Raw genomic sequence first — 24976 nt, 5'->3', positions numbered from 1 at the left:
CCATGGTGTCCATGGATAACGTGGTGTGTCTTGCCCTCAGGGTGTGCAGGTTCTGGAGAACCACTGAGATTTCAAGGCAAACTACAGGCATTATTCTATCTACAGAGTACTCTAAATTGTTGCTGTCTTTCAGTCTTTCATTGCCATCCTTTGTGTCTTAAAAATATAATTTCTCTGTAGCAGGTACTTCATTAACCACTTTGTAGTAGAGGGGGAAACCTGGGCTGCCCAATTCAGAGAACATTTTCTCATTTCCCACTCCAACAATAAAAGATTTGGGAGCCAAAGTTAACCTGATGTCCTCCGTCTATGGTAAGAAACAGTGGCAAACAACAGATTTGAGTGTTACTTTACATTGGATGGGAAGGTGGGCCACAGCTGTTTCTGATTTACCCACCATGTTTATGCATGTAAATTTCAAGTCACAGAAGTGGCCAATGTGGTTTTAGACCTCAACATTAAAGTGATTTCAGATTTTAGCCTATGGGAAAAGGAGTGGTAATAAAGAAAAGTCTGTAGTTAATAAAATTATCTAAAACAGGAGAGGATACAGAATGGGTCTTTGTTCTCCCCCTGTGTTTCTGTGCAGACTTTTGTGTGGGTCAAAGTGTCTTGTTAAGTTCTTATTGCCTTTCTTTTCATTAATGAAAGAACATTGTCCTCCTAATTATTCCCAAATTAGAGCAAAAGAGGCAGAAATGAGCTAGATCCATAGTTCTGGAAGCTGATGATGCATGTTGGGTAATTTAATTATGTGGCAATTACAAGGATTAACCATGAACTGGAAAGAGCTGCCTAGTATTGTACTTTAAAATGAGCTCTGTGTATGAGACTCATGCCTCCATTTTCCATTCATGAAACAGAGGTATTCAGAAAAGGGTTTTATGACTAAAGCACAGATAAAATTAGAATGAAGAGAGACAAGGATCTGTATATATGTTATTCCTTCCAAAATTGGAGAAGGTGTAAATGCACACATGACCCTTGGGTTAAACTGTAGGCAATTCATTATCCATTCGTCAGTTCTTCTGAACGAGGCTATGAGAACAGTACTCTTCAGTGTTTTCTCACTCACATGTCAGGTGCTTCATTAAAGCAAATTCTTCGATCAAGGATAAAGCCTGGGCTTGTCCAGTTGATGGAATGTTTCCTTTCCTGTCCCAATAAGAAAAAAATTCCAGAGCCAAGATTAAGCCAATCCTATGGTAAATTTTGGTCAAGGTCAAGATTAATGCTTTTTTAAATTATTATTTCAGTGACTTCAAAATTACAACTGTATATGACAGAATTATTCCTCTGGGTGAGTAGCACAAAATAAGGAGAATCAACTTCCCCAGAACCCTTCCTTTAAGTTTCTTTTGTTTCTTTCTAGCACAACACAGCTGGAGTAAACTGTGAACTATGTGCTAAGGGCTATTACCGCCCTTATGGGGTTCCGGTGGATGCCCCTGATGGCTGCATCCGTAAGTTTCATTTCAAGTTGGTGTATCTTAGCCTGTGTGTACTGCCTCAACGAAGTCATCAGGCTAACTTTGGACCAGTTAATAACTTCCTTCATGCCCTCTCTCTTGAGTATTAGTTCTGCTCGCTATGTGACCTCAGTCACTTACACAGTCTCTTTGAATTTTGGATTTATTCAAATGGAAATGATAATGTATTTCATAAAATTAAATAAAATGCAATCAAAAGCAAGTAGGAAAATACTTACCATTGGGCCTGTCACATATTAGGCCTGTGATAAATGTTAGTTTCTCCATTTTCTGTTGTTTTGACATGTTTCTGTGATCTCTAATAATTTCAATTTTGGGGCTGGAGGCAGTGGCTCAGGCCTGTAATCCCAGGACTTTGGGAGGCTGAGGCAGGTGGATCACTTGAGGCCAAGAGGTCAAGACAAGCCTGGCCAACATGGTGAAAAACCCTGTCTCTACTAAATAGAAAAAAAGTTAGCCAGGCATGGTAGTGCTCACCCGTAATCCTAGTTACTCCAGAGGTGGAGGCATGAGAATTGCTTGAACCCAGGAGGCGGAGGTTGCAGTGAGCCAAGATCATGCCACTGCACTCCAGCCTGGATGACAGAGTGAGACTCTGTCTCAGGAACAACAACAACAACAACAAAAACTTGAATTAGAACAAGACAACACAGTAATGAGTTCATAAGGATTTAATAATAGTCACATTGTTTAAAATAGCTAATATTTGTTGAGTACTTGCCATATGTGAGGCATTACCTAAATACTTTCACAAAGGTCTTGTTTAATTATCACAACAAATAGGACATTGTATTATTGTCCTTATTTTTAGATATGGAGAAACCAAACAATCTGAGTAGTTATATATAATTTAGGCTAGGTGACAAAACCGCTAACCACTAGATCCAGGATATAGTTCTTTTCTCTCTGACATGACTGTGCCATAACTCTTCTATTATACAGAAGAATGCCTCTAGTTTTTCCTTGTAGAATTATGAGTCTTGGGTCAGATTTACAGACTTTTCCCTACATGTGCAACCTATACCCTATTCAAGGCTTGGTTCTTTTAAGTTGTCTGGTTGTCACAGTTGGAAAGCAATTCCAGTCCTGAAGTCAATCCTGTGCCCGCTCCATGATTAATCATACCATTAACATTTGAGGGTATTAAAGTCCAAGGAATATGTAGACGGATTTACTTCTCTCTAGGGCATTCTTAGTTGTTAAAAAAAATGTGTTTTCACTTTTCTTCCTTCTTCCACATCATGCTGCAAAGTATGTCCATCGCCTGTCTTGTGCCTACAAAAAATAGGCATTGGGAAAGGAAAACAAGATATTGCCAATGTAATTGTACCTCATTAGGAGCCTCACTGTTTTATCACCTTTCTAGTTTTTTCATCATTGAAGTGGTCCACAGAGGTATTAGAGGCTTGGTGTAAAGGATCAGTAGGACGCATGAATCCTAAATAAATTAAGCAAAGGACACCAGGATGCCAGGTCACCCAGGTCTTTACGGGAGTTGTATTCAGATGAGCTGTGACAGTATTTTCCCTGTCCAGGGTGCACCTGCCAGGCAAAGGAGGCCCCCAAGTGGGAGGTCAACAAACTTCTTATACTTCCACTATGCCTTACTGCAGTGCAAGCCTGATAACTGTGCCTGATAATTGGTTTTGGTTGCAAAAGCTGCCTTCAGTAAGCCACTTCACTCAAATTAACATTTGGGTTATGGGTCTTGGTCTGCTGTCCACAGACTATATCTCCATGTCTAGGCACTCCACTCTTGCATCTGTATCATAACTGTGTATTGATGACCACTTTGTGGACATTCACAGTTGGTTCATAGCTAGAAAGGGCTGTGCCCAACAGAGCTAAGGCATATACCCCCACCCCCACCCCCAACTCCTCTGACTAGTGTGCAGGCCTTGCCTCTGACTCAGTGAGCTGGGCAATGCTCAGTGGGATAAATGACATCCATGAGAACTTCTGTGTGGACGCTCATTACAACTGATCTCTGATAGCTCACGAGCTTCGGGCAGTGAGAACCATCAATCAGGTGTGAGGTGGGAAATAGGCTGTGCCTTTTAAGAATACCTGTAGACCAAGGTTCAAGTATGGAACATTGCCTGGGAAGTGTTGGAACATATTTGCTTTGTTAAGTACAGTGAAGGACAGATCCTTTGAAAACTGGGATTTCTCTTAGCCTGCAGCTGTGACCCTGAGCATGCTGATGGCTGTGAACAGGGCTCAGGCCGCTGTCACTGCAAGCCAAATTTCCACGGAGACAACTGTGAGAAGTGTGCAGTTGGATACTACAGTTTCCCATTTTGCTTGAGTAAGTACCCACTGCAGAACAAGAGGCCACCCTTTTTGGTCCATAGCTGGCTTTTGTGCACTAACCTCTGAGGCATGGTGGACAGGTAGGGAAGGAGAGACAGAAATGGGGCCAGATGGGTTGTATTTATGTAAAAGTGTTTCTGAAAGTTTGGAATATAAATTTTATATTAGTACATTTTACAGTCTTATTTATCTCCAAAGTGTTACGTTGTACCATAGAAATTGCCATCTCAGTAGGTCAAAAAGGTCAAATATTGGCAATTTTAACTTAATAATCCATGTGTGTGATTTTTCCTCCTAAATGTAGGAGAAATATCATAGGCTTCCAGATATTTATTTGCATGCATATAGTGTGTGTTGTGTTTCAGGAGCCCAGGGAAACGTTTCCTCTCTCCTGCTGTACAAGAGGCCAAGTTATAAGCACCCCGACTCCACCCCACTGCAGTGATCTAAGTGAACATCTCAGCATCACCAAGAGAAAAAAATACATATCTGTCAGAAACACTGTAGAGCATGAAACAGGAGAATCTGTGAAACCAGCTATGCAAACTGTGATGAGTGTTGGCTCTGTTTGTTGTGCAGCAGTGGGAAAACTGCACTTTGGGGTTAGGACAAAGAAACACTGTCGCAAGGAGAGCCTGTCTCTCTGTATCACTCTATCAGATGTTTCCTGGCCCCACCCTCCTGACTTCTGCAGAGCCATCGTAGGAAAAGCATACTGAGTTGTGGGGACATGGGGGCAGGACTCACATGAATGGGTAACTGTATGTTCTCATTCACACCTGCCACCCCAGGTAATTGCTTAAGTGTGGACACTGTCCTACTTTGGTTGATGAGACACCACATCAGAATTTTATCAATGTTGAATCTGTGAGTCTTGGTAGAAGGCTGAACAGAAATTGTATTTGCCTTTTTTTTTTTTTGAGACAGAATTTCGCTCTTGTTGCCCAGGCTGGAGTGCAATGGTGCGATCATGGCTCACCGCAACCTCTGCCTGCCAGGTTCAAGCGATTCTCTTGCCTCAGCCTACTGAGTAGCTGGGATTACAGGCATGTGCCACCACGCCTGGCTAATTTTGTATTTTTAGTAGAGATGGGGTTTCTCCATGTTGGTCAGGCTGGTCTCAAGCTCCTGACCTCAGATTATCTGCCTGCCTCAGCTTCCCAAAGTGCTGGGATTACAGGCATGAGCCACTGCGCTCAGCCTGCCTTTTTAGTGAAAAGAAGGAGAGGAAGAAACCTGAAGTAGTTTTATGGCATAAACAAAATGTCAGGAAAAAAAAATGGAAGAAAATATTTCTTTAAAGCTTTGATTTTATGGTAAAAAAAAAACAATAAAAAAGCTAAGGAAGCCAAACTCATCCCTGCTCAGGCTGAGACTTAGCTATTGTGAGCACGAAACATTCATTTCTGTTCATCGTTATACAATGGGAATGTTTGGCCAGTCTGGTTTCAGTTACTAAACACATTTGAGATATAGCAATATCGCCTTTCTTTAAATTAGTCTCTGTATGCTACTTTTCACTAAGTGACAGAGAGTGTCTTCCTAGTTAGTACAACTTAATGTTTTACTTTACTATCTCCTTAATCATTCTCTGTATTTTTTAATAAACTATTTTTACAGGAATTCCCATTTTTCCTGTTTCTACACCAAGTCCAGAAGATCCAGTAGCTGGAGATATAAAAGGCAAGTAACCTCCCTTTTGGTTTAACTCCAGTGAAAATGTTATGCCCTTGTTCTTTTCCTACTTCCTGTGCGCACTGCCACATCCAAGGCCAAGTCTCCCTTCCTAGAGCATGGTAGGTGCCTTGCAGGTGTCTCCTAGTTGACCTACTCCCCACCCATCAGTCCCCACTCCAGCCTGTCTTTTACGAGGGCACTACCTGACGTAGGAAACCGTGCAGAGCTTGGATTAGATATCACCGGCTTGCTCAAAGACCTTCAATGGCAGCCAGTGGTCTGTTGTCTTTTTTGAGTTCCCTGAAAACAGACCCTGAAAAAGGAATGGAGAGCAAGTCATTTATTTGGGAGGTGATCCCAGGAAGGGAGAGAGTCAAGGAGTGAAGGGAACCATGATAAAGGTGCAATGGCAGGTAATGGCAGTTATCTGCCATTAGTGGAGGCATTAATGCTTCTGGCACATTCACTCTCTGGCACTTACAGCTTGGCCTTCAGGAAGGCTGAGGAGCTTCTGCAGTCCCAAAACAAGCCCCTGGCAGACAGTAGCAGTGGTGTGCAGTAAGCTGTCTCTGAGGGTGGGGGGATGAGTACTAGAGGATGTGGGTGTTACATTTACCAAATCATTTGTTCCGTAAATATTTTAAGATTCCCTGTTATGTGCAAAGTACCATTCTGGCTGCTGGGGACTTAGCAGTAAACAGAATAGAAAAAATTCTCAGCTTTCTTTGAGCTTATATTCCTGTGGAGAAACCCAGATAATAACATATATAATATAGAAACGCAAGCAAGGAAAAGAGCTAATTCATTAGACTGTGAGAGGCAGAGTTGTATTCTGAACATGAGTGCCACTTTTAAGGGGCAGCCATTCACATCATAGGCATAAACTAACTCATGTGAGAAGATTCCAGGCCTCTGCACTGGGTTCCAGAGCCATGGGGAGTTTCCTATATAAACCCATCACGGCATCTGCAGGGAGGCACAGGTTCTCGGAAGGGCACACCTGCACCAAGGGAAGGGCACAGCACATGCACACAGCCCACGACTGGGCACCATCGGACTCATGCTCACATCCCCTGAGTTTGCCTCTACTACCCCAGGGCGCCAGCAGAAGCCTGGTGGTCACTGGGGAGGAGGTAGTGCCAGGCATGTGTGAGCATGGGTGCCCCTCCTCCTGCAGCGCCACGGTGTGGGCCAGCAGAGAAGATGGTTTCTGAAGAGCTCTCCTTGGCAGTGAAGTTCAGGCTCTACAGCAACATAGTAACTCAGGTATGGGCTGGAGGCAGCCTTGGTGATAAGTGCTGCTGAAAAGACAAGACAGAGAGGAGGTTAGGGAATGTGAGGTTTACAGATTTAAATTAGGGAAGTCAGGGAAGGCCTCACTGAAGCAGGTACAGGAAAGAGCAAGTGCAAAGTCCCCAGGGCAGGGGCAGCCCTGGGCCAAGGGTGTTCAGTGAACAAAAAGAGACCAGGTGTGTGAAAGTGGAGCGAGGGAAGGTGAGACTGGTAGGAAGGGAAGGCACCAGGGGCTGGATGGAGGCCCTCGTCAGCCACTAGAGAGGCCTTCCCTTTTACTCGAAATGGAGCCATGGAGAGTTTTGCACAGAGAGGTGACGTTATATAGAAGGCTCTTTGGGTCTACTGTATTGAAAGAAAATCTCAGGAGAAGAGAAGAGAAGAAGCAAGGGGGCCTGATGGGAAGCTTTTTCCATAATCCATGAAGAAGAGATGATGGTGGCTCAGACCCAGGTGGTGTCAGCAGAGGTGACAGCAGTGGACGGACTGTGGATATCATCTGAAGGTAGAACCAACAGGATTTGCTGGGGGATTACTAGACCAGAAGTAGAATATTAGAGAAAGAGAGGGCTCTGGGGTGACTCCAAGGCTTTTCGGTTGAGCAAATAGAAGGAAGAAGTTGCTCTTTGTTGAGAGGAAAAAGTTAAAACAAGAGAAAGCAGAATGCATGGGCCAGAGGAGGGGTGGGCAGGGGCAGTGGTGGGAGCTCGTGGACGTTCTCTTCTGGCTGTTTTTTGAAAGTTTTCTCTGTGGAATAACAAACAAGGTCAGAGCAAGAAGCAAGAGAGGAGGCCTTGGGGTTGAGTAGGGAGAAGGTATGAGAGTCATCTAGGAATGTGGGCGGGAGGATGGGCTTGGGAAAGTTATGGGATTGCTGGGTGGCACCAAAGGCTCCCTGGAGGTCAGTTATAACAGGACCTCAGTTACCTTCCTGACGTCATTCCCTGCTTCTGCCCTACCCACACTCCTCCTCAGTCTAACCATGGTGCTGTGCATTATTGCACGGTGTGTGGGACTGTCTCATGTCAGATACTGGGCCACTTGAGGACAGCAGCTCTGCAGGATGGGGCAGTCACGTTGGCTTAGAGACTTGCCCGCTAAGACTTGGAGAGGGCCAGGCACATTCTGATAGCTCAGTTTGGAGCCTCTGCATAGATGCCAGTAACAGAGAATTTAAGGAATGGTGACTACTGAGGAGAATTGCAGTCTTGAATACTTAGCATATTCTTCATTCATTACACTTTTATTAAGTGCCTATGCTGTGCTAGTCACTGCCAGGCAGCTGCCTGATACACGGTTCCTCCTGCCTGGGAGCTCCCAGTCTGAGGAGACAGAAAGGTCAACAGTTCTAATGGCAGGAGTTAAGTGCCATGAGAGCATATGGGAGGGGCAGCCTTACAGCCAGGGTGAAGGAAAGAAGGAAGGAAGGAGGAAGGGAGGGAGGGAGAGGAGAAAGGAGAGAGACAGAAGTGCTGGAAGGGCTTCCCCAGAGCAGCAGGAGGAGGTATCTGAGCTGAGTCTTGGAGCATGAAGAGGAGTCAGCCAGGCAGAGGGGCAGGGAAGAGAAGCCATGGGGCTAGGAGAGAGGGGATGGCAGACAGGTCATTAGGGCTGAAGCATGGGATAGAGAGAGGAAGTTCAAGGAGAGGGCCTAGAGGAATAAGAAAAGACCTGAGTGGTCAGCCAGCTCAGATGTGCGGGTCTGCAAGGCACAGCTGTGCCTCATCTAAGGGGCATCACAATAACAGAAGACATTGCAGATTTGCATATTGATGATGATGATTTTATAGCAGGTGACAGAAAAGCATCTTGAGGAAGGGGCACCTTTTTTTAATTTGCACAAAGATGCCCCATGGGTTGCTGGTAGCTTGGAAAATGTTGAAGGATCTATTCTGTCACATGTGAAGGACTTCGTATTCTGTCCTGCAGGCATTGGGTCACTGTCAAGGGATTTAAAACTGGGAAGTGATATGAAAAGTTTGACGTTTTTGAAATATCACTCTTGACACCAGCATGGAGAATGAATTAGAAGGAACAAGATAGAAAGCAGAGAGCCTCCTTAGGAAGTTCTCAAAATAATCCATGTAAACAAAGATGAGGTCTGGAACTCTGGCAGTAGAGAGGGACTCAAGGGATTTTCTTGAGATATAATCACTGTGACTTCGTAATGAGGTGTGGGATGTCCTTTCTTTTTCTATTTTAATCAGAATTCTTTGAACCTCAATGCCAAGGTAAAGTCCAAGTTTTTCACTGAAACTCAATACTTTGTTTAATGTCAAGACTGTAATTCACAGTAAAAACGTTCCCTTTCCATGTGGCATTTGTTCTCAGCCTACAGGGCTGTGGCATTAGGACCTTGTATGGCAGCTGTGATGGACGGACAGGGTGGTGCTCATGCCAGTCTGGGTTCCAAGGCTTCCCTTGTCATGAATGTGTCCTTGTCACTTCTGAAAAGGAGGAAAAACTTTCTTCTACCCTCTTAGGTCCCATGGCTGGGCCTAGAATTAAATGAACCTAAGACAAACAGCAAAAAAGCATACAAATTTATGTAATATTTTTACATGAACATGAGAGTCTCTAGAAGGAAAATCAAGACCCGAAAAAGCCATTAGGCCCCAAAGCCTATGTATTGTACATGTTTACACAAAGAACAATGAAGTATGGAGTGTGGCAAGACAAAAGAGCTTGGGCTAGTGGCACTACATTGTGGGACCCTGGCTAGGAAGCACTGGGGGAAACTAAGGGTTATTTTAGTGGGTTTGTTGATGCAGATCCAATCCAGTTGACTCCCAGTCTCCAGTGATAAGAATGCTGTCCTCCTGGTACAAGGATGGCAGGCACCTTTCTCCTGGGAAATTTTATGACCTGCTTTTAGGTAGAAAGGGTGAGATCAGAGAACCCTTCCTACATCTGCGGCTTCTAAAGTGCCATTGCTGGAAACAGTCAGTATGCTAAAATGGCATATTCTAAACCCTTTCACTTCCAATGCTGTTTTTGTCAAATTAGGCAACCGTTTGGTTTAAGTATGAACAAGTTAAAGATCATGTAAAGACTATAAAGTTGTTCTGATTTACTGTGATTTTTTTCTTAATTATTGTATTAGAAAAAAATAATTCCACAACTTTGTTACTAACCTTTTATTTGAAAAATTAAGGGTTTAGGGCAGAGGGATTTGGCTACTTTTCATATTAACTACTATTTTAACCCTTGTAGAAAATCTTTCCAAAATGCATGAGACTTTCCTTCCTTGGTAGGTAGGGTGGACCCAGCTGAATCTTTGAGTCTTTTAGGATCTTCCTTAGGGGACCTGTTGCAAATTTAAATATTAACGTAATTTATAGAATTATGGATGCTTTCAGGGCTAGGCATGGTGGCTCACGCTGTAATCCTGCACTTTGGGAGGCTGAGGCAGGCGGATCACCTGAGGTCGGGAGTTTGAAACCAGCCTGGCCAGCATGATGAAACCTCGTCTCTACTAAAAATACAAAAATTAGTCAGATGTGGCACATGCCTGTAATCCGAGCTACTTGGGAGGCTGAGGTATGAGAATTGCTTGAACCCGGGAGGCAGAGGTTGCGGTGAGCAGAGATTGAGCTACTGCACTCCAGCCTGGGCGACAGAATGGAACTCTGTCTAAAATAAATAAATAAATAAATAAATAAATAAATAAATAAATAAGAAAAAGAAGTAGATGCTTTAAATATGAGATTGGTTTGAATATATGTGCTAATCCAGGACATACTCTGAAAGTTGCTTCATTCTCGGCTTGTATTTTTAGTATAATAGAAAGACCATGGGCTTTGAAATCTGTCAGTCCTGGGTTCAAATTCTGACTCTGCCTCCCTGGCTGTGTGAACTTGGGCAAGTTAATTAACCTTTCAGAGCATCTTTTTTTTTTTTTTTTTTCCCATCTATAAAATACCTGTCTTACAGGGCTCTTGTTTGACTTCATTATTATTTTTGAGCAATATTTATTTCCGGAGGAATACTGTGTGCTGGCCCTGGGGGCCTGTGGTGAGCTCTCACAAAGTGTCCAGTCTGCTGGGTGATTTACTTATCTATTTCTGTGTCATAAGTCACCCCAAAACTTAGCAGCTTAAAAGAACAAGGGTTATTTCTCTCAATTGTGTGGGTTGGCTGGGCGGGTCTTCTACTGGACTTGCTGGAGGGTTTCTGGGGCTGGATTTAGTTGGGACGTTTGGGAGTATCCCTCTTTGTGGCCTTCTGTCCTCAAGGAGGCCAGACTGGTCCCTCCCACGGTGGTCTCAGGATTCCTGGAGGGCAAGAATGGAAATGGCAAGGCCTGTGGTGACCTGGACTCAGAAGTCACATGACAACAACACTTACACCTCATTCTGGTGGTCAAAGCAAGTCCCAGACCAATTTGCGATCCCAAAAATGAAAGTGTTGTGAAAGAGAAACACAGCTAAGAGAATAAAAGGAGGAAAGTGGGGGCCGTTTATACAGACTGGTCAGGGGGACCTTCTGAGGAGCTGACGTTTGAACTGACACCTGGTGGATGAGAAAGAGCTGGCTGTGCTAAGAACTGAGGGAAGGGTATACCAGGCAGAGGGATCTGCCTGAGCAGAGGTCTTGAGGTGGGAAAGCCCTGGATAGAGGCACTAGAAGCAGCCTGGCTGCGGGGAAGGCCAGTGCCAGGAGGATTAAGTGAGACGATCCAAGGGAAGCCCCTGATGCCTGATATGTAGTAGGGCTGAATTGATGTTAGTTTCTTTCCTTCTAAAAACTGGAAGGAAGAAATACATTTAATTCACGATTGTCATGAGATGGGAATCTATTGAATTGAAGTTATACTTTACAAAGCTCGGCTTTAGAGGGAAAAGAAAATGTTTCCACAGGAATAGATGTTAAAAGAATGGTTTGCAAATGAATGCCCATCCCTATATGTTTTTTTAATGATATCTCTGACCTTTCGTGAATTTTAAAAAATTTCCCTTCAAGGTGTAGTCTTCTGAGTTAAGAATGTTTAACAGCCATAGATAATTAATAATCTATATTCTCATGATAGAAACCTAGGGGAAGGGAGAAATTAAGAAACAGATGGAAGATGGAGACCCCTTCTGAAAGTCTCCTGTCTTCTGCAGGGTGTGACTGTAATCTGGAAGGCGTTCTTCCCGAAATGTGTGATGCCCACGGATGGTGCCTGTGCCGCCCTGGGGTTGAGGGCCCTCGGTGTGATACCTGCCGCTCTGGTTTCTACTCATTCCCTATTTGCCAAGGTAAGTGGGCAAAACATAGCATATTCATAATCAATCCTTCAAGATAAATTTCCTCCTGAGGAAATGCAGGTCTTTCTGGCAGAGCTGTCTGGCTTGCAGTTTAATAAATGGGCCCCTGGGTTACATATGGATGTTACACGTGATGATCCTACCTGGACCTTGTCACCTCCCTTCTCTCCAACCTTACCCTGCCTCCTCCCTGGTAGTTAAGCACATGGACTCTGAAATAATCTGTTTGGGTTCAAATCCTAGCTCTGGAGAGGAGGTGGTATCTGAACAGCATTTAGGAACCTGCCACCACTTCTCAGATTCTATTGGGGTGGGTCTCTGGATGCCAATTGGGTTTGAAAATTGGAAGTGTGTGAATAAGATTAGAAAGATGGGAAGGTGGATGACAGAAAGAGGCAGGGTGTTCTAGAGAGAGGGGACACATATGCAAACCATAGAGACAGGAGACCACAAACCCCCTCCTCCCCACTTGTTTGTATCCTAGTATCCCATCCTAGCAAGAGTGGCTGAGGGGGAATGGAAGGTGGGAGGAGGAGGTGTCTGGTCCAGTCCCTAGAGCATGGCAGGTATGCACTCAATGCTGGGTGAGTGAACACATGAATGAATGAATTTGCCCAAATTATTCTCCCCTGCCTCCTTTCTACTGTCTGACGTTATTCTTCTTTCTGCAGACAATGGTATAGGGGAAGGGAGGAGAAAGAGGAGAAGATTTTCAGTCCAGGATCAAGGCAGGAAATAAAACACCACTTCAGACACTATAAACAGAAAGAGATTTACTACAGGTAATTAGATGCTAGCCCAGAGGAGTTAGGAGCCAGAGCAGCAGGCTCTAGGCTGGGCTTCCAAGGAGGCCTCCAATGGAATGGCTGGGTTTTAAGCCCAGACTGCTATGGCCCAGTGCAAGGATGGGAAGCCCATGGTTGGTGCCTTCATCTCTTGGCATCCAGGAAGCCAGAGTCAGGGCACAGCTGCATAAATGCTCAGCCAGCTACAGGATGCAGCCTCCTCCTTATTTCCCATCTGCCTAATCTTATTCACACACTTCCAATTTGCAAACCCAATTGGCATCCAGAGCCCTGCCCTAACAGAGTCTGAGAAGTGCTGTTTTTAGCTTTCCAGCCTCTGAACACTGGAGGAGTTTAGAATAGGTATTAGGTCATCTCACCTGCAAGGTCAGCCACCCTAAGGAACTGTGAGCATGAAAAACTCCCTCCCCTAAGCTGGAGGACAAGGTAGTGAAGAGCAGGGGTGGCACTAGCTATCAACTTGGGCAAGTTACTTAACCCCTCTGTTCCTCAGTTTCCAAAAAATAGTGCCTGTCTCATAATTCATCGTTGTGAGGGTTACATATGTATTGACAGGTAAAGCTCTTAGAACTGTGGAAGTACTTGTTCATAAGTTAGCTATTCACTTTCACCTTTCTTCTCCTGACCTATACTTCCCTCTGCATCATTTTAAGAGCTTGCAGTCCCAGTTCCAGCCATCTCCCTGTTTGCTTAAATGCCTGAATCCCATACCCCAAACCTTTCCTTTACCTTCTGGCTCCTGGCGTGCAAAACATTCTTGTGGCTGAAAATATCTCAAAGGTTTTTTTTTTCCTCCTTTCTACCAGCCACAACTTCAGACTCATTCTGGTAGAATGAATTACAAATATTCTAACTTAGTCATTCATGTGGACAAAGCTTGTGTTTATGGATACAAAGATAATGAATAAGTAATACAATGCTTAAAGAATGCTCTTTTCCACATTTCTCCACTACTAGAGCTAATTTATTTTAAGGTAGGTAGAAAATGCATGAATGTATTCATGATAAAGCAGAGGGGAGGAAGGACTTCCATAACAACAGAGTAGGGAGGTTGGTAGATACTCATTTCAGTAAAACAGAAATTAACCAGTGAAAATATTTTAAAAAATTGTTTGAAGTCTCTGTTAATGGTCATAAGAGCATATGGCAAATGAAGAAACAATTACTTAAGAAAATTTGAATCTAGGTAAGAAATGAGAGTCTCTGTGACATTTTAGCCATGACCCCCTTCATTATCCATCCCCAACTATGTTTTATAGAAGGTCTACCCATATGTGTTGCCAAGAAGATGGGCACTCTCTTTATCCTGTACCCCAGTTTGGGGCTATGGTTTGTTTCATTTTGGGAGGGGCAGGCCATTGATATTTCTCATCCTTCTGCAGTCCTGTATAACAGAAGCCCTATTCCAGGTGGGCTCAGCAAAGAGGACCAGCTCTCTCTTACCCACCACCCCTCCACTTGTAGGGTAGGAGCTCTAACTTAGGCACTTCAGGCTGAGAATTCTGGGATCCCAATCACCCCTACCCAAGCTGGCCAATAGAGTAGGGGTCTATGGTGGGAGAGGAAAACTGAGAAGACCACAGCGCCACCTCCACCTGTGTCCACTTGTAGAGCATAGCAGAGTTTCAAAGAAAGAGGGAAGTGTGACCCATACATAGGGGAAAAAGAAGACAATAGAAACCACTTTTGAATGAGCCAGATGGTAGTCTTAGCACAGACTTTAAAGCAGCTATTAGAAATCTGTATAGAAGACTCAAGGAAATCATGGTTAATGAATTAAAGGAAGGTATGATGACAACATCTAATTGAATAGAGAATATCAATAAAGAGATAGAAATTGTTTTACAAAATAACCAAATGGAAATTTTGGAGTTGAAAAGTATAATAACTGAAATGAAAAATTCACTAAAATGGCTCAACAGTAGATTGAGCTAGCAGAAGAAAGAATCAGCAAACTTAATGACAAATTGGTGGAGATTATGCAGTCTGAAAACAGAAAGAAAAAAAGAACGAAAATAAATAAACAGGCAGGGGGCAGTGGCTCATGCCTGTTATCTCAGCACTTTGGGAGGCCGAGCAGGGCAGATCACTTGAAGTAAGGAGTTTGAGACCAGCCTGGCCAACATGGTGAAACCCCGTCTCTACTAAAAATACAAAAATTAGCCAGGCGTGGTGGCAGGTGTCTGTAATCCCAGCTACTTGGGAGGCCAAGGCAGGAGAATTGCTTGAACATGGGAGGCAGAGGTTGCAGTGAGCCAAGATCGCACCATTGCCCTCCAGCCTGGGTGACAAGAGTGAAACTCTGTCTCAAATAAATAAATAAATAAACAAACAGAACCTGAAAGAAATATGGGATACCATTAAGCACAACATATGTGTAATGAAAGCATCAGAAAGAGAGGAGAAAAAGGAATAGAAAAAAATAGCCAAAGAAATAATGGTGGAAAACTTACTAAATTTAATGAAAAGCGATCTATACAGCTAAGAAGCTTAATGAACTCCAAATAGCATAAATACAGAGGGATCCACAGCCAGACATATTATAGTTAAAATCATAATTAAAATTTTGAAAGACAAAGACAAAAAGAAAATCTTGAAAGCAGGAAAAAAAGACTCATTATGTACACAGGAACACCAGTTAGAATAACAACTGACTTCTCATTAGTAACGATAGAAGCAAGAAGGCAGTGAGAGCATATATTCTAAGTGCTGAAAGTGGAAAAACTGTCAACCAATAATCTTCTATCCATCAAAATTACTATTCATGATCAAGGCTAAGTAAAGACTTTCTCAAATGAACAAAAACTAACAGAATTCACCCAACCTGACTTATAAGAAATAATAGAAATAATAAAGGATGTTCTTAAAGCTGAAACAAGTACCATCAAACAATAATTTGAATAACATGTACAAATTACAAAAGAGAGTATAATTGAATATTTTTATACATTCTTCCCTTGACTGATTTTAACAGAAAGTTTACAAACTATATATACAAATGCATACACACATGCATAAATATTGGGCCTATATCATATAAAAATGTAATATGTTTGACAGTAGCACAAAGGAGATAGGTGAGAACAAAGCTGTATTGGAGTAAGAAAATGACACCAAATCTATAGGAAGAAATAAAGAGAACTAGAAATGATAAATAGAGTTTATAAAGACACTCTATAAATATATGCTTGCTCTCCTTTCTTCTATCATCTTCCTTAGAAAACATAGATTATATAAATTAATAATTATAAAAATGTATTACTGGGTTTTAATATAGAGAGACATAGTATGTATAATAACAATAGTACAAAAATGATGGAGAGGGAATGGAACTAAATAGGAGTAAAATTTCTCTATTTGACTGGAACTAAATCAATATGATACTAAAGTAGATTTCTTTTTGTAAGCCCTAGAGCAACCACTAACATAATAACTCAAAAATGATTAAAAAGTCATTAAACAGAGTAAAAATTACACTAGAAAATATCTAATACAGAAGAAAACAATAAAGGAGGAATAGAGGAACAAAAAATACATGAGATATATAGAAAATAAAATGCAAAATGGCCAAGGTAAATCCAACACTATCAATAATAACATTAAACATGAGTGGATTCAACCTCATACTATAAACAAAAATTAGTACAAAATGGATGAAGAAACTAAATGTAAGAGCTAAAACTATAAATCTCTTAGAATAAAGTATAGGCATAAATCTTCATAACCATAAGTTAGGCAATTGTTTCTTAGATATGACAACAAAAGCACAAGCAGCAAAAGAAAAAATAAATAAATTGGATTTCATCCAAGTTAAAAACTCTTGCACTCGAAAGGGCACTATCAAAAAAGTGAAAAGACAAATCATAGAATGGAAAAAGGTATTGCAAATCATATATCTGATAAGGCACTAGTATCATATACACATATATATAATATATAAAATCTGGATATATTATTATAAAATAATCCATATATATGGATATATTATTATTTTTACAACTCAATACTTAAAAATTAAAAATAATTAAAAAGACAACCTAACTGAAAATGAGTAAAGGATTTGAATAGACGTATCTTCCAAGAAGATATACAAATGGCCAGTTGGTAAGTGAACAGATGCGCAACATTATCAGTCATTAGGTAAATGCAAATCTAAACCACAATGAAATACCATTTTATATCCACTAGAAAGGCAGGCAGTAACAAGCATTGGCAAGGATTTAGAGAAATTCGAACCCTCATACATTGATGGTGGGAATGTGAAATAGTACAGTGACTTTGGAAACAGTTTTGCTATTCCTGAAAAAGTTAAACATAAAGTTACCATGCTACCCAGCAGATCTACTCCTCAGTGTATATCCAAAAGAAATGAAAACACATCCACACAGTAACTTGTGTATGAATGTCCATAACAGCATTATTCAAAATAGCCAAAATGGGGAAACAACCCATATGCTCATCAACTGATGAACAGATAAATAAAATGTGGTATAGCCAATAGAATATTATTTAGCAGTGAAAAGGAATGAAGTACTTATGCATGCTACCACATGAATAAACCTTGAAAACATTATGCTAAATGAAAGAAGTCAGTCACGAAAGTCACGTATTGTGTGATTCATTTATATGAAATGTCCAGGATAGGAAAATTTGTAGAGATTGAAAGCAGATTTGTGGTTGGGAGTGAAGGTAGTGGACAATGTGGATTGACTTGTTAATGAATATGGGATTTCTTTTAGGGGGAACGAAAATGTTCTAAAATTAGATTGTTCCAAAAGTTGCACAACTGTGTGAATATATTAAACAACATTAAGTTGCACACTTTACACTTTAAATGGGTGAATTGTATGGTATATGAACTTTATTTCAATAAACTTGTTTGAAAAAGATAAGGCAGAGGTGGGAGGCGGAATCCCAACACACTAAAGAAGGGGTCTTCCTCCCCAGACGTTTGTCAGCCTTATCTCTGTAAATCTGATGCTCATCTCTCTTATGTTTTTATAGTGATGATCACATAATGTGCATTTGAATTTTAGAGTTAAAAGGAATTGAAATCACAAGTACTTATTTTATAGCAACCATTCTGAGACCCAGGAGAATATGTAGGGAGTAGATAGTTGCAGGGTGGTGAGTAGCACCCACATTTCTTTACTCTCAGCCTGGTATACAGCAGGAATTCTATTCTATTCTTTAAACCCCTTCATCACCTAGTGATCTAGGACATCAAGAAGCATGAGGGCTGTTCTTCTAAGGCTGAGCTTTTCATACTGCAGTTCATTGTCCATTAGTGGATAGAGAAATCAATTTAGAGGGTATGGGCCAGCATTACAATGAAATAGAATAGACTAGAAATTGTTAGAATGCATCATAAGTGTAGAGAAAATAAATCTCTTGCAAAGTTCTTGTTCATAGTTATTTATGTTTTGCTAGATATCTCTATCATCTATTAGTGTGTGTGTGTGTGTGTGTGTGTGTGTTTATTGGGTTATAATGTAAAATGTATTTTTTACTGTGAATATGGCCAAAAAGTTTGGAAACTGCTGTGCTAAAAGATCCTGAAGGATTTTATCTGTGCTTCTGAGTATGGGAACTAGTTTGCCACTTTTCTGAGTAGTTTGTCACTTTTCTTTTATTCTGCTCTTTGGTCTTGCGGCTTCAGACTCCCAAATAGTTACAACCTGAAGTCATAGAACATTTGGGTGAATTTACTCTCATTCAGCTGGAAACTGTTGCTCAGTAAATTGCAGCAATAATTTGATGAGTCCATTTTCCCCATGAAGATATTCCTTTGCCAGTATACACTGCACAATTCCTTCCCAAACCTGTTTGAAGGGCAAGAAAGCACTCTGTCTTATTTTTTACCATTATCTATGAAGAGCAAGGACCAAAGAGATAAACATGAAGAACTAGTTTGAGATGCATATCCTGTTTTATTTTTTTTTTTTTTTTTTTTTTTTTTGAGATGGAGTCTCGCTCTGTCGCCCAGGCTGGAGTGCAGTGGCGCGATCTTGGCTCACTGCAAGCTCCGCCTCCCAGGTTCATGCCATTCTTCTGCCTCAGCCTCCTGAGTAGCAGGGACTACAGGTGCCCGCCACCGCGCCCGGCTAATTTTTTGTATTTTTAGTAGAGACGGGGTTTCACCGTGGTCTCAATCTCCTGACCTCGTGATCCGCCTGCCTCAGCCTCCCAAAGTGCTGGGATTATAGGCGTGAACCATCGCGCCCGGCTTCCTGTTTAATCTTTAATCCATGATATCGTCCTTACTATTCTTCCTTAAACCCTGCAAGGAGAAAGGACAGTATAAATTTCAAAGTCCTATAATCTTTACATAACTCAGAGTGTGGAGACTTCAGTTTGACCTTACCAGCAAGCTACCTAGAAATGTAAGCAGCAGACACAGTTACTTTTTAAAGATGCTTGGCTTTGATTAATAGGTTGAGCTTGGGGTCCTTTGTGGGGGGAAAAATGATAGATAATTGGGATTTCACAAATGTGTATGATAGGCCAAACGTAGTGGCTCATGCCTGTAATCCCAGCACTTTGGGAGGCCAAAGTGGGTGGATCACTTCAGGTCAGGAGTTCAAGACCAGCCTGGCCAACATGGTGAAACCCTACTAAAAAAATATAAAAATTAGTCAGGCGTGGTGGTGCATGCCTCTATTTCTGGCTTCTTGGGAGGCTGAGGTGGGAGAATCGCTTGAATCTGAGAGGCAGAGGTTGCAGTGAGCTGAGATCGCACCACTGGACTCCAGCCTGAACATCACAGACTGAGAATCTTCTAAAAAAAAAACAAACCACAACCCCCCCCAAAATAAACAAACAAATGTGTATGACAGTCTGCCTTTCATTAGAGTTACTCTTTCAAATGAGAATCATCTGATATTCTTCATATGAGTAGTAAAGAAAGCTTCTTGAATTTAAAAGTAAATACAAGGAAAATATTTAAAAACCACCCATATCACTCTTTTTGAAAATGTTAACATTGAAGTATTGGCCCCGAACAATGATATATACAAAATTCCAAGGCCAAGTCACCGTGTGCAGATTTTCAAAATAAATGTCCAGAGACCTGTTTTATTTTATGACACTCTAGCCTCTCACACTCAAAGGATTATGAAAAGGTTAGGAGAGTGGAGGAGAGATAATCTGGGAAGGGGTGGATATCTATGGAGGAAATTGTTGCTGTGAACTCCTCACTGTTCTTCCTCACCTCAAAACACATGAGGAACCTCTGATGTGTCTTAGTCCATTTGGTATTGCTATAACAGAATACCTGAGATTGGGTAGTTTATAAAGAAAAGACATTTATTTAGTTCACAATTCTGTGGGCTAGGAACTTCAAGAGCATAGTGCCACATCTGGCTGGCTTCTGGTGAGGGCCACATACTGGGGCAAAACATGGTGAAGTGGAGCAGTAAGTGAGCATGTGCAGAGATCACTCCATGAGAGAGGATGCAAGAGAGAGAGTCCAGGAAGCCAGACTCACTTTTATAACAACCCACTCTCACGGTAACTAATCCAGTCCTGTGGGAGCAAGAATGCAGTCACTGTCTCAGGAGGGAATTAATCTACTCATGAGGAATCCACCCCCATGACCCAAACACCTCCACTAGGCCTCATCTCCCAACACTGCTGCACTGGCAATGAAACTTTAACATGAATTTTGGCAAGACAAAACACATCCAAACCATAGCATATGGAAAGCCTCAGGAGGGGCAGAGGTGCTTGCAGCCAGACTTTGGCTTGGAAAACCCAAAGGCTAAGAGCTGGATGCTTTTTTGCTTGAGGCAGAGCAGGGAGAGTATTGCCATGTTGGGAATGGCCTATACTTAGTGTGCTGGGGCAAGGGATGTGTAGGTGTTTCCCACAGCCAAATGTGGGGGAATCCAGGTGAGTGTCTTGGTTCCTGCCTGATAGGTCTGCTCAGAGACATCAGGAGATCCCACCCAAAGAAGCTGAAGTATTTGTTCAGATGCCTGTTTTATAATAGAGTGTATTAATAGGAAATTTGGGATTCAGTAAGGACAGCGGACCAGGAGACAACTGCTATTGAGAAGATACAGTTCCCAGAGGAGGGGCAGGGCATGCTGTAGGGGCCACATGAAGAAGCGTCAGGGTGGGTTTGGAGGCAGAGGGAGGGGAAGGAACTGTAGACAGAGCACTTCCACAGTAAGGAATGGGCAGGGATAAGCGGGTTTAGGATTGGCTAGTTTGAATATTTCAGTGGGCGCTGGGACATAGGGGCTGCCCCTAGTTGTCTGGTACCTGGCCCTGGGGTGATTAGGGCAGGGAATATCAGAGTGTGAGAGCTGGTAGAGGAGGTGGTGGGGCCATGCTCTGGATTCGTTGGTGTGCATTCCAAAAGCAGCCCTCTGGAGGGTTGTTTACTTCTGTGGGAATTGGCTCACCCTGGGAGGAGCAGTCCCTCCAGGGTCAGCAAGGCCCCAAGATGTCAAAGCATCAAAAACAGAAAAGAAATGGTGAATCCAAAGCCCAGGGGCTGAAGCAGTTGTGGGCTGAGGAGAGAGTCACAAGCAACAGAAATAGAGAGGCTTGCATCCCTGGGGGACAAGGGAATGGCAGGAGAGAGGTGCTCAGCAGACGACCACCAAGAGGCCCTAGACAGCATCCTTGGAAGAAGAGCCAGTTTGAGATTAGCATAGGGCTGGTCCAAGAACAATTGTGTGGGGAAAAACTCTTTCCTCTGTGTTTTTCCTCTACTTTCCTCTACTCTCACACCACAACAACCATCAACACAGAAGAAAACGTCTGTGACCAAATGTGTGGGGATCTCTTCCCATCACCAAGCAGCACCAGCCAAGTGTCCTCCAATTCAATTTTGACACTGCTTACCTGAAGACAGTGCCAGATCCCACAGGTTGAGGGCTCAGTCCCCAAGACTGCTCCCTCCTTCCCTTACCATCGGTTGCAAGCCTGGGCCTCTGGAAATTCTGAAGAAGTGGCTTCAGGTTGGGGTTCCCACAAACCTCCTTTGGATTCAGTTAATTTGCTGGAGTGGCTCACAGAACTCAGGAGAACACCAAATTACATTTACTGGTTTATTATAAAGGATGTTGCAAAGATACAGATGAAGATACACGTAAGACGAGATATGGGGGAAGAGACTGGGAGCTTCCATGCCCTCCCTGGGCACCACCCTCCAGGAACCTCCACATGTTCAGCTATCTGGAAGCTCTCTGAACCTTGTCCTCTTGGGTTTTTAAGGAAGCTTCCTGACATCAGCATTCCTTCCCCCAGGGTATAGACTTGACCCTCTCTGGGGAGAGTCTTAAGACCCACAATCACAAGGTGGGGGAAGATTAGAGTCCTGCCTTGGGGCAGGTTAAAAGAGGCCAGGAGAAGGTCAGAGGCCTGTCCCAAGGCCTAATGCACCCAAACTTATAACAAAAGACTGGCCGGGCGCGGTGGCTCACGCCTGTAATCCCAGCACTTTGGGAGGCCGAGGCGGGCGGATCACGAGGTCAGGAGATCGAGACCACGGTGAAACCCCGTCTCTACTAAAAATACAAAAAAAATTAGCTGGGCGTGGTGGCGGGCGCCTGTAGTCCCAGCTACTCGGAGAGGCTGAGGCAGGAGAATGGCATGAACCCAGGAGGAGGAGCTTGCAGTGAGCCGAGATCGCGCCACTGCACTCCAGCCTGGGCGACAGAGCGAGACTCCGTTTCAAAAAACAAAAAAGACTGTAACAAGGACTATGGGAGTTACTAGCCAGAAACTGGGCAAAAATCACTACATATCATGACACCACAACAGTTCTTTCCTCTTCCCTCTTCTTCCTCTCCCACCAAGTTGAAGCCAGCTGTAGGGAAAGAATGCCCACTCCCACCCCCAGCCCACTCCTACCACCCACCTCTTCACCTTTCCTGCCTACTGTGGGATTTTGGCCTGAATCAGGTCTGAGCTGGAGGACAGGAGATTTGACTTTAAACTGATTTCTACTTACTTTCTGTTCTCTTACCTAAGAGTGTGCTGACAAACCCTGCCTAGAGTTTTCATCTAGGTGCAGAGTTTTCATCTCTCCTAGATGCAAATTACACTAGGTGCATCTAGAGTTTTCATCTCCTAGGGTTTTCATCTAGGTGCAGGGAGACAGTCACCCACACTACGTAAAATTGAAAAGGGCTGTGGGAGTTAGTTGACAGCAGGAGTTGTGCTTGTTGGATACACTAATTTTCTAACAGTCAGTTGCATCTCCATGTGGCTTCATTTACCATGGCTTCCTTAAAGGGACTCCATGATTTTGATTTGTTTCTAGGGAATTCTATTATTTTTAATATTCTGCTTATATAAACGTAGATTTCTTAAAAAAAATACAAACTCTCGACATTATTTTCACAAAAAACCCTATTTTTAAATATATGTTATAATTCTTTGACCTTCAGCAGAGTATTATTCCGTGCAGTTAGAATTTGGTTATGTGGCCATGTATCTGGAGCAAAGGTAAAAACCAAGCAGTTAGGTCTCCACCACCACAACCTCTGTCAAGTGGAAAAGCACAGCTCCAAAGATGCACACAGAAGGAATCCCATAGGCCCTCTCTCAGCCTAGTCTCCCCCTCCCTTTTTTAAAAATAATTGTTTTAAATTTAGTTATTTGTTTTGCAAGCCAATTGCATGGCAAATTAGAAACATAAAATTAGAAGACAGGGAAAAGATCATTGAGGCGAAACATTCATAGCAAGGGAGAAAACAGACAGGCAGACATGAAACTTAAGATGTATAGCAGCCTGGGGCCACTGAATGAAGGGCAAACAAGCTAACCCAATTCTGAAGATACTGAGGGTATCACTATTAGATTAAGTAAATGGGCATTTATAGTGATAGCTGTAGGTCATGAAAAAGAGTTAAATTGTGTCTAATATACCTGCTTCATTGGGAAGGAAAGTATAAAATACATTTGAGTAAGAGTACTAGATTGAATAGTTAGAATGTTAATAGTTAAAATAGTTAACTAGTAGTTAATAGTTTGGTGATTAGAGAGTCAATTATGACTCTTTACAATTTCATGTGACAGAAAACTAGACCTAAACTGTTTAAGGCAAAAATAACTTCTTGGCAGTAATAGAAAAGTCCAGGCATATTTAGTTTCAGGAATAGCTTGATCTAGGGGCTTAAAAGATTTTTTTTTTTAAATCTATAAACTCTGCTATCTTGTATATTGGCTTCGTTCTTAGGCCTCAGATGATTGTAAAATGGCAGCCAGAAGCTCTTAGACACACATTATTATGGACTGAATTGTGTCCCTAAAAATTCATATGTTGAAGCCCTAACCCCCAATGTGACTGTATTTGGAGTAAGGAAGTAATCAAGGTTTAATGAGGTCATAAGGGTGGAGCCCTGATCTGATAGGACTCATGTCTTTATACGAAGAGACACAAGATAGCTCATTCACTCTTTCTCTCCCTCTACCATGTGAGGACACAGTGAGAATGTGGCCATCTACAAGCCAGAAAGCAGGCCCTCAGCAGAAACTGAACTAGCCAGCAACTGGATCTTGGACTTCCCAGCCTCCAGAACTGGAGAAATAAATTTCCATTGTTTAAGCCAGCCAGTCTATGGTATTTTGTTATGGCAGCTCAAGGTGACTAATACGTATCCTTCTAGGTTCAAGACTAGGAAAAGAGTATACTTTCCACCAGGACACATCTGGTTCTGATTGGACCACATGCCAGTTCTGGAATTAGTCCTGTGGCCGTGGAATTCAGTGCTCTGATTGGCCAAACCTGAGTCTTCCCCCATATCCACAGAACTAGAAGTGGGGTCAACACCATCTGAACAGCATGAATGGAGCAAGGGAAGAGAGGTTCCCCCATAGTAAAATCAGGGTGCCATAGCCAAGACAGGGTGGCAAAACTATGTGTCAGTAAAATCCTCAGCTCTTTGAAAAAACATAGTTCCCCAAAGTGACCAATCCTAAGAAATATTGGGAAACCCTTTGAGGTCTAACTGTAGCATTCTTTTCCTTAAGAAACTGACATCTGACGTAAAAAGCTCTTTAATCAGCTACAGTACATGAATATAATGTCATATCTCTTTTTTAAATGGTTGGAGAGCCAGGACTCCTTTTTAAAAATAAGTGTTTATCTTCCCATTGATTTTTTTTCAATTTTTAAAATGTTTAGATGGGA

At 42.4% G+C, this 24976-nt stretch overlaps 1 protein-coding gene across 3 annotated transcripts in view; it reads left to right on the top strand.

Moving 5' to 3' along the window:
- The window catches only part of LAMA3 (laminin subunit alpha 3), a 274538-nt gene that overhangs the window by 84702 nt on the left and 164860 nt on the right, over positions 1–24976 (top strand). For 2 of the 3 annotated variants that reach the window (XM_030810644.1, XM_012506378.2), the window contains exons 9-12: positions 1373–1463; positions 3667–3798; positions 5424–5486; positions 11879–12013. In XM_030810644.1, coding sequence (XP_030666504.1) covers positions 1373–1463; positions 3667–3798; positions 5424–5486; positions 11879–12013 — 421 coding nt within the window. Of the gene's footprint in view, positions 1–1372; positions 1464–3666; positions 3799–5423; positions 5491–6043; positions 6046–11878; positions 12014–24976 lie in introns of all 3 variants that reach the window. The other variant, XM_030810643.1, reaches the window with a different exon arrangement.

This window comes from Nomascus leucogenys, chromosome 4, assembly GCF_006542625.1.
Source record: "Nomascus leucogenys isolate Asia chromosome 4, Asia_NLE_v1, whole genome shotgun sequence".
Classification (NCBI taxonomy): domain Eukaryota; kingdom Metazoa; phylum Chordata; class Mammalia; order Primates; family Hylobatidae; genus Nomascus; species Nomascus leucogenys.
Note: the sequence above shows the minus strand (reverse complement) of the source record. Positions and strands in the feature narration are given on the sequence as shown.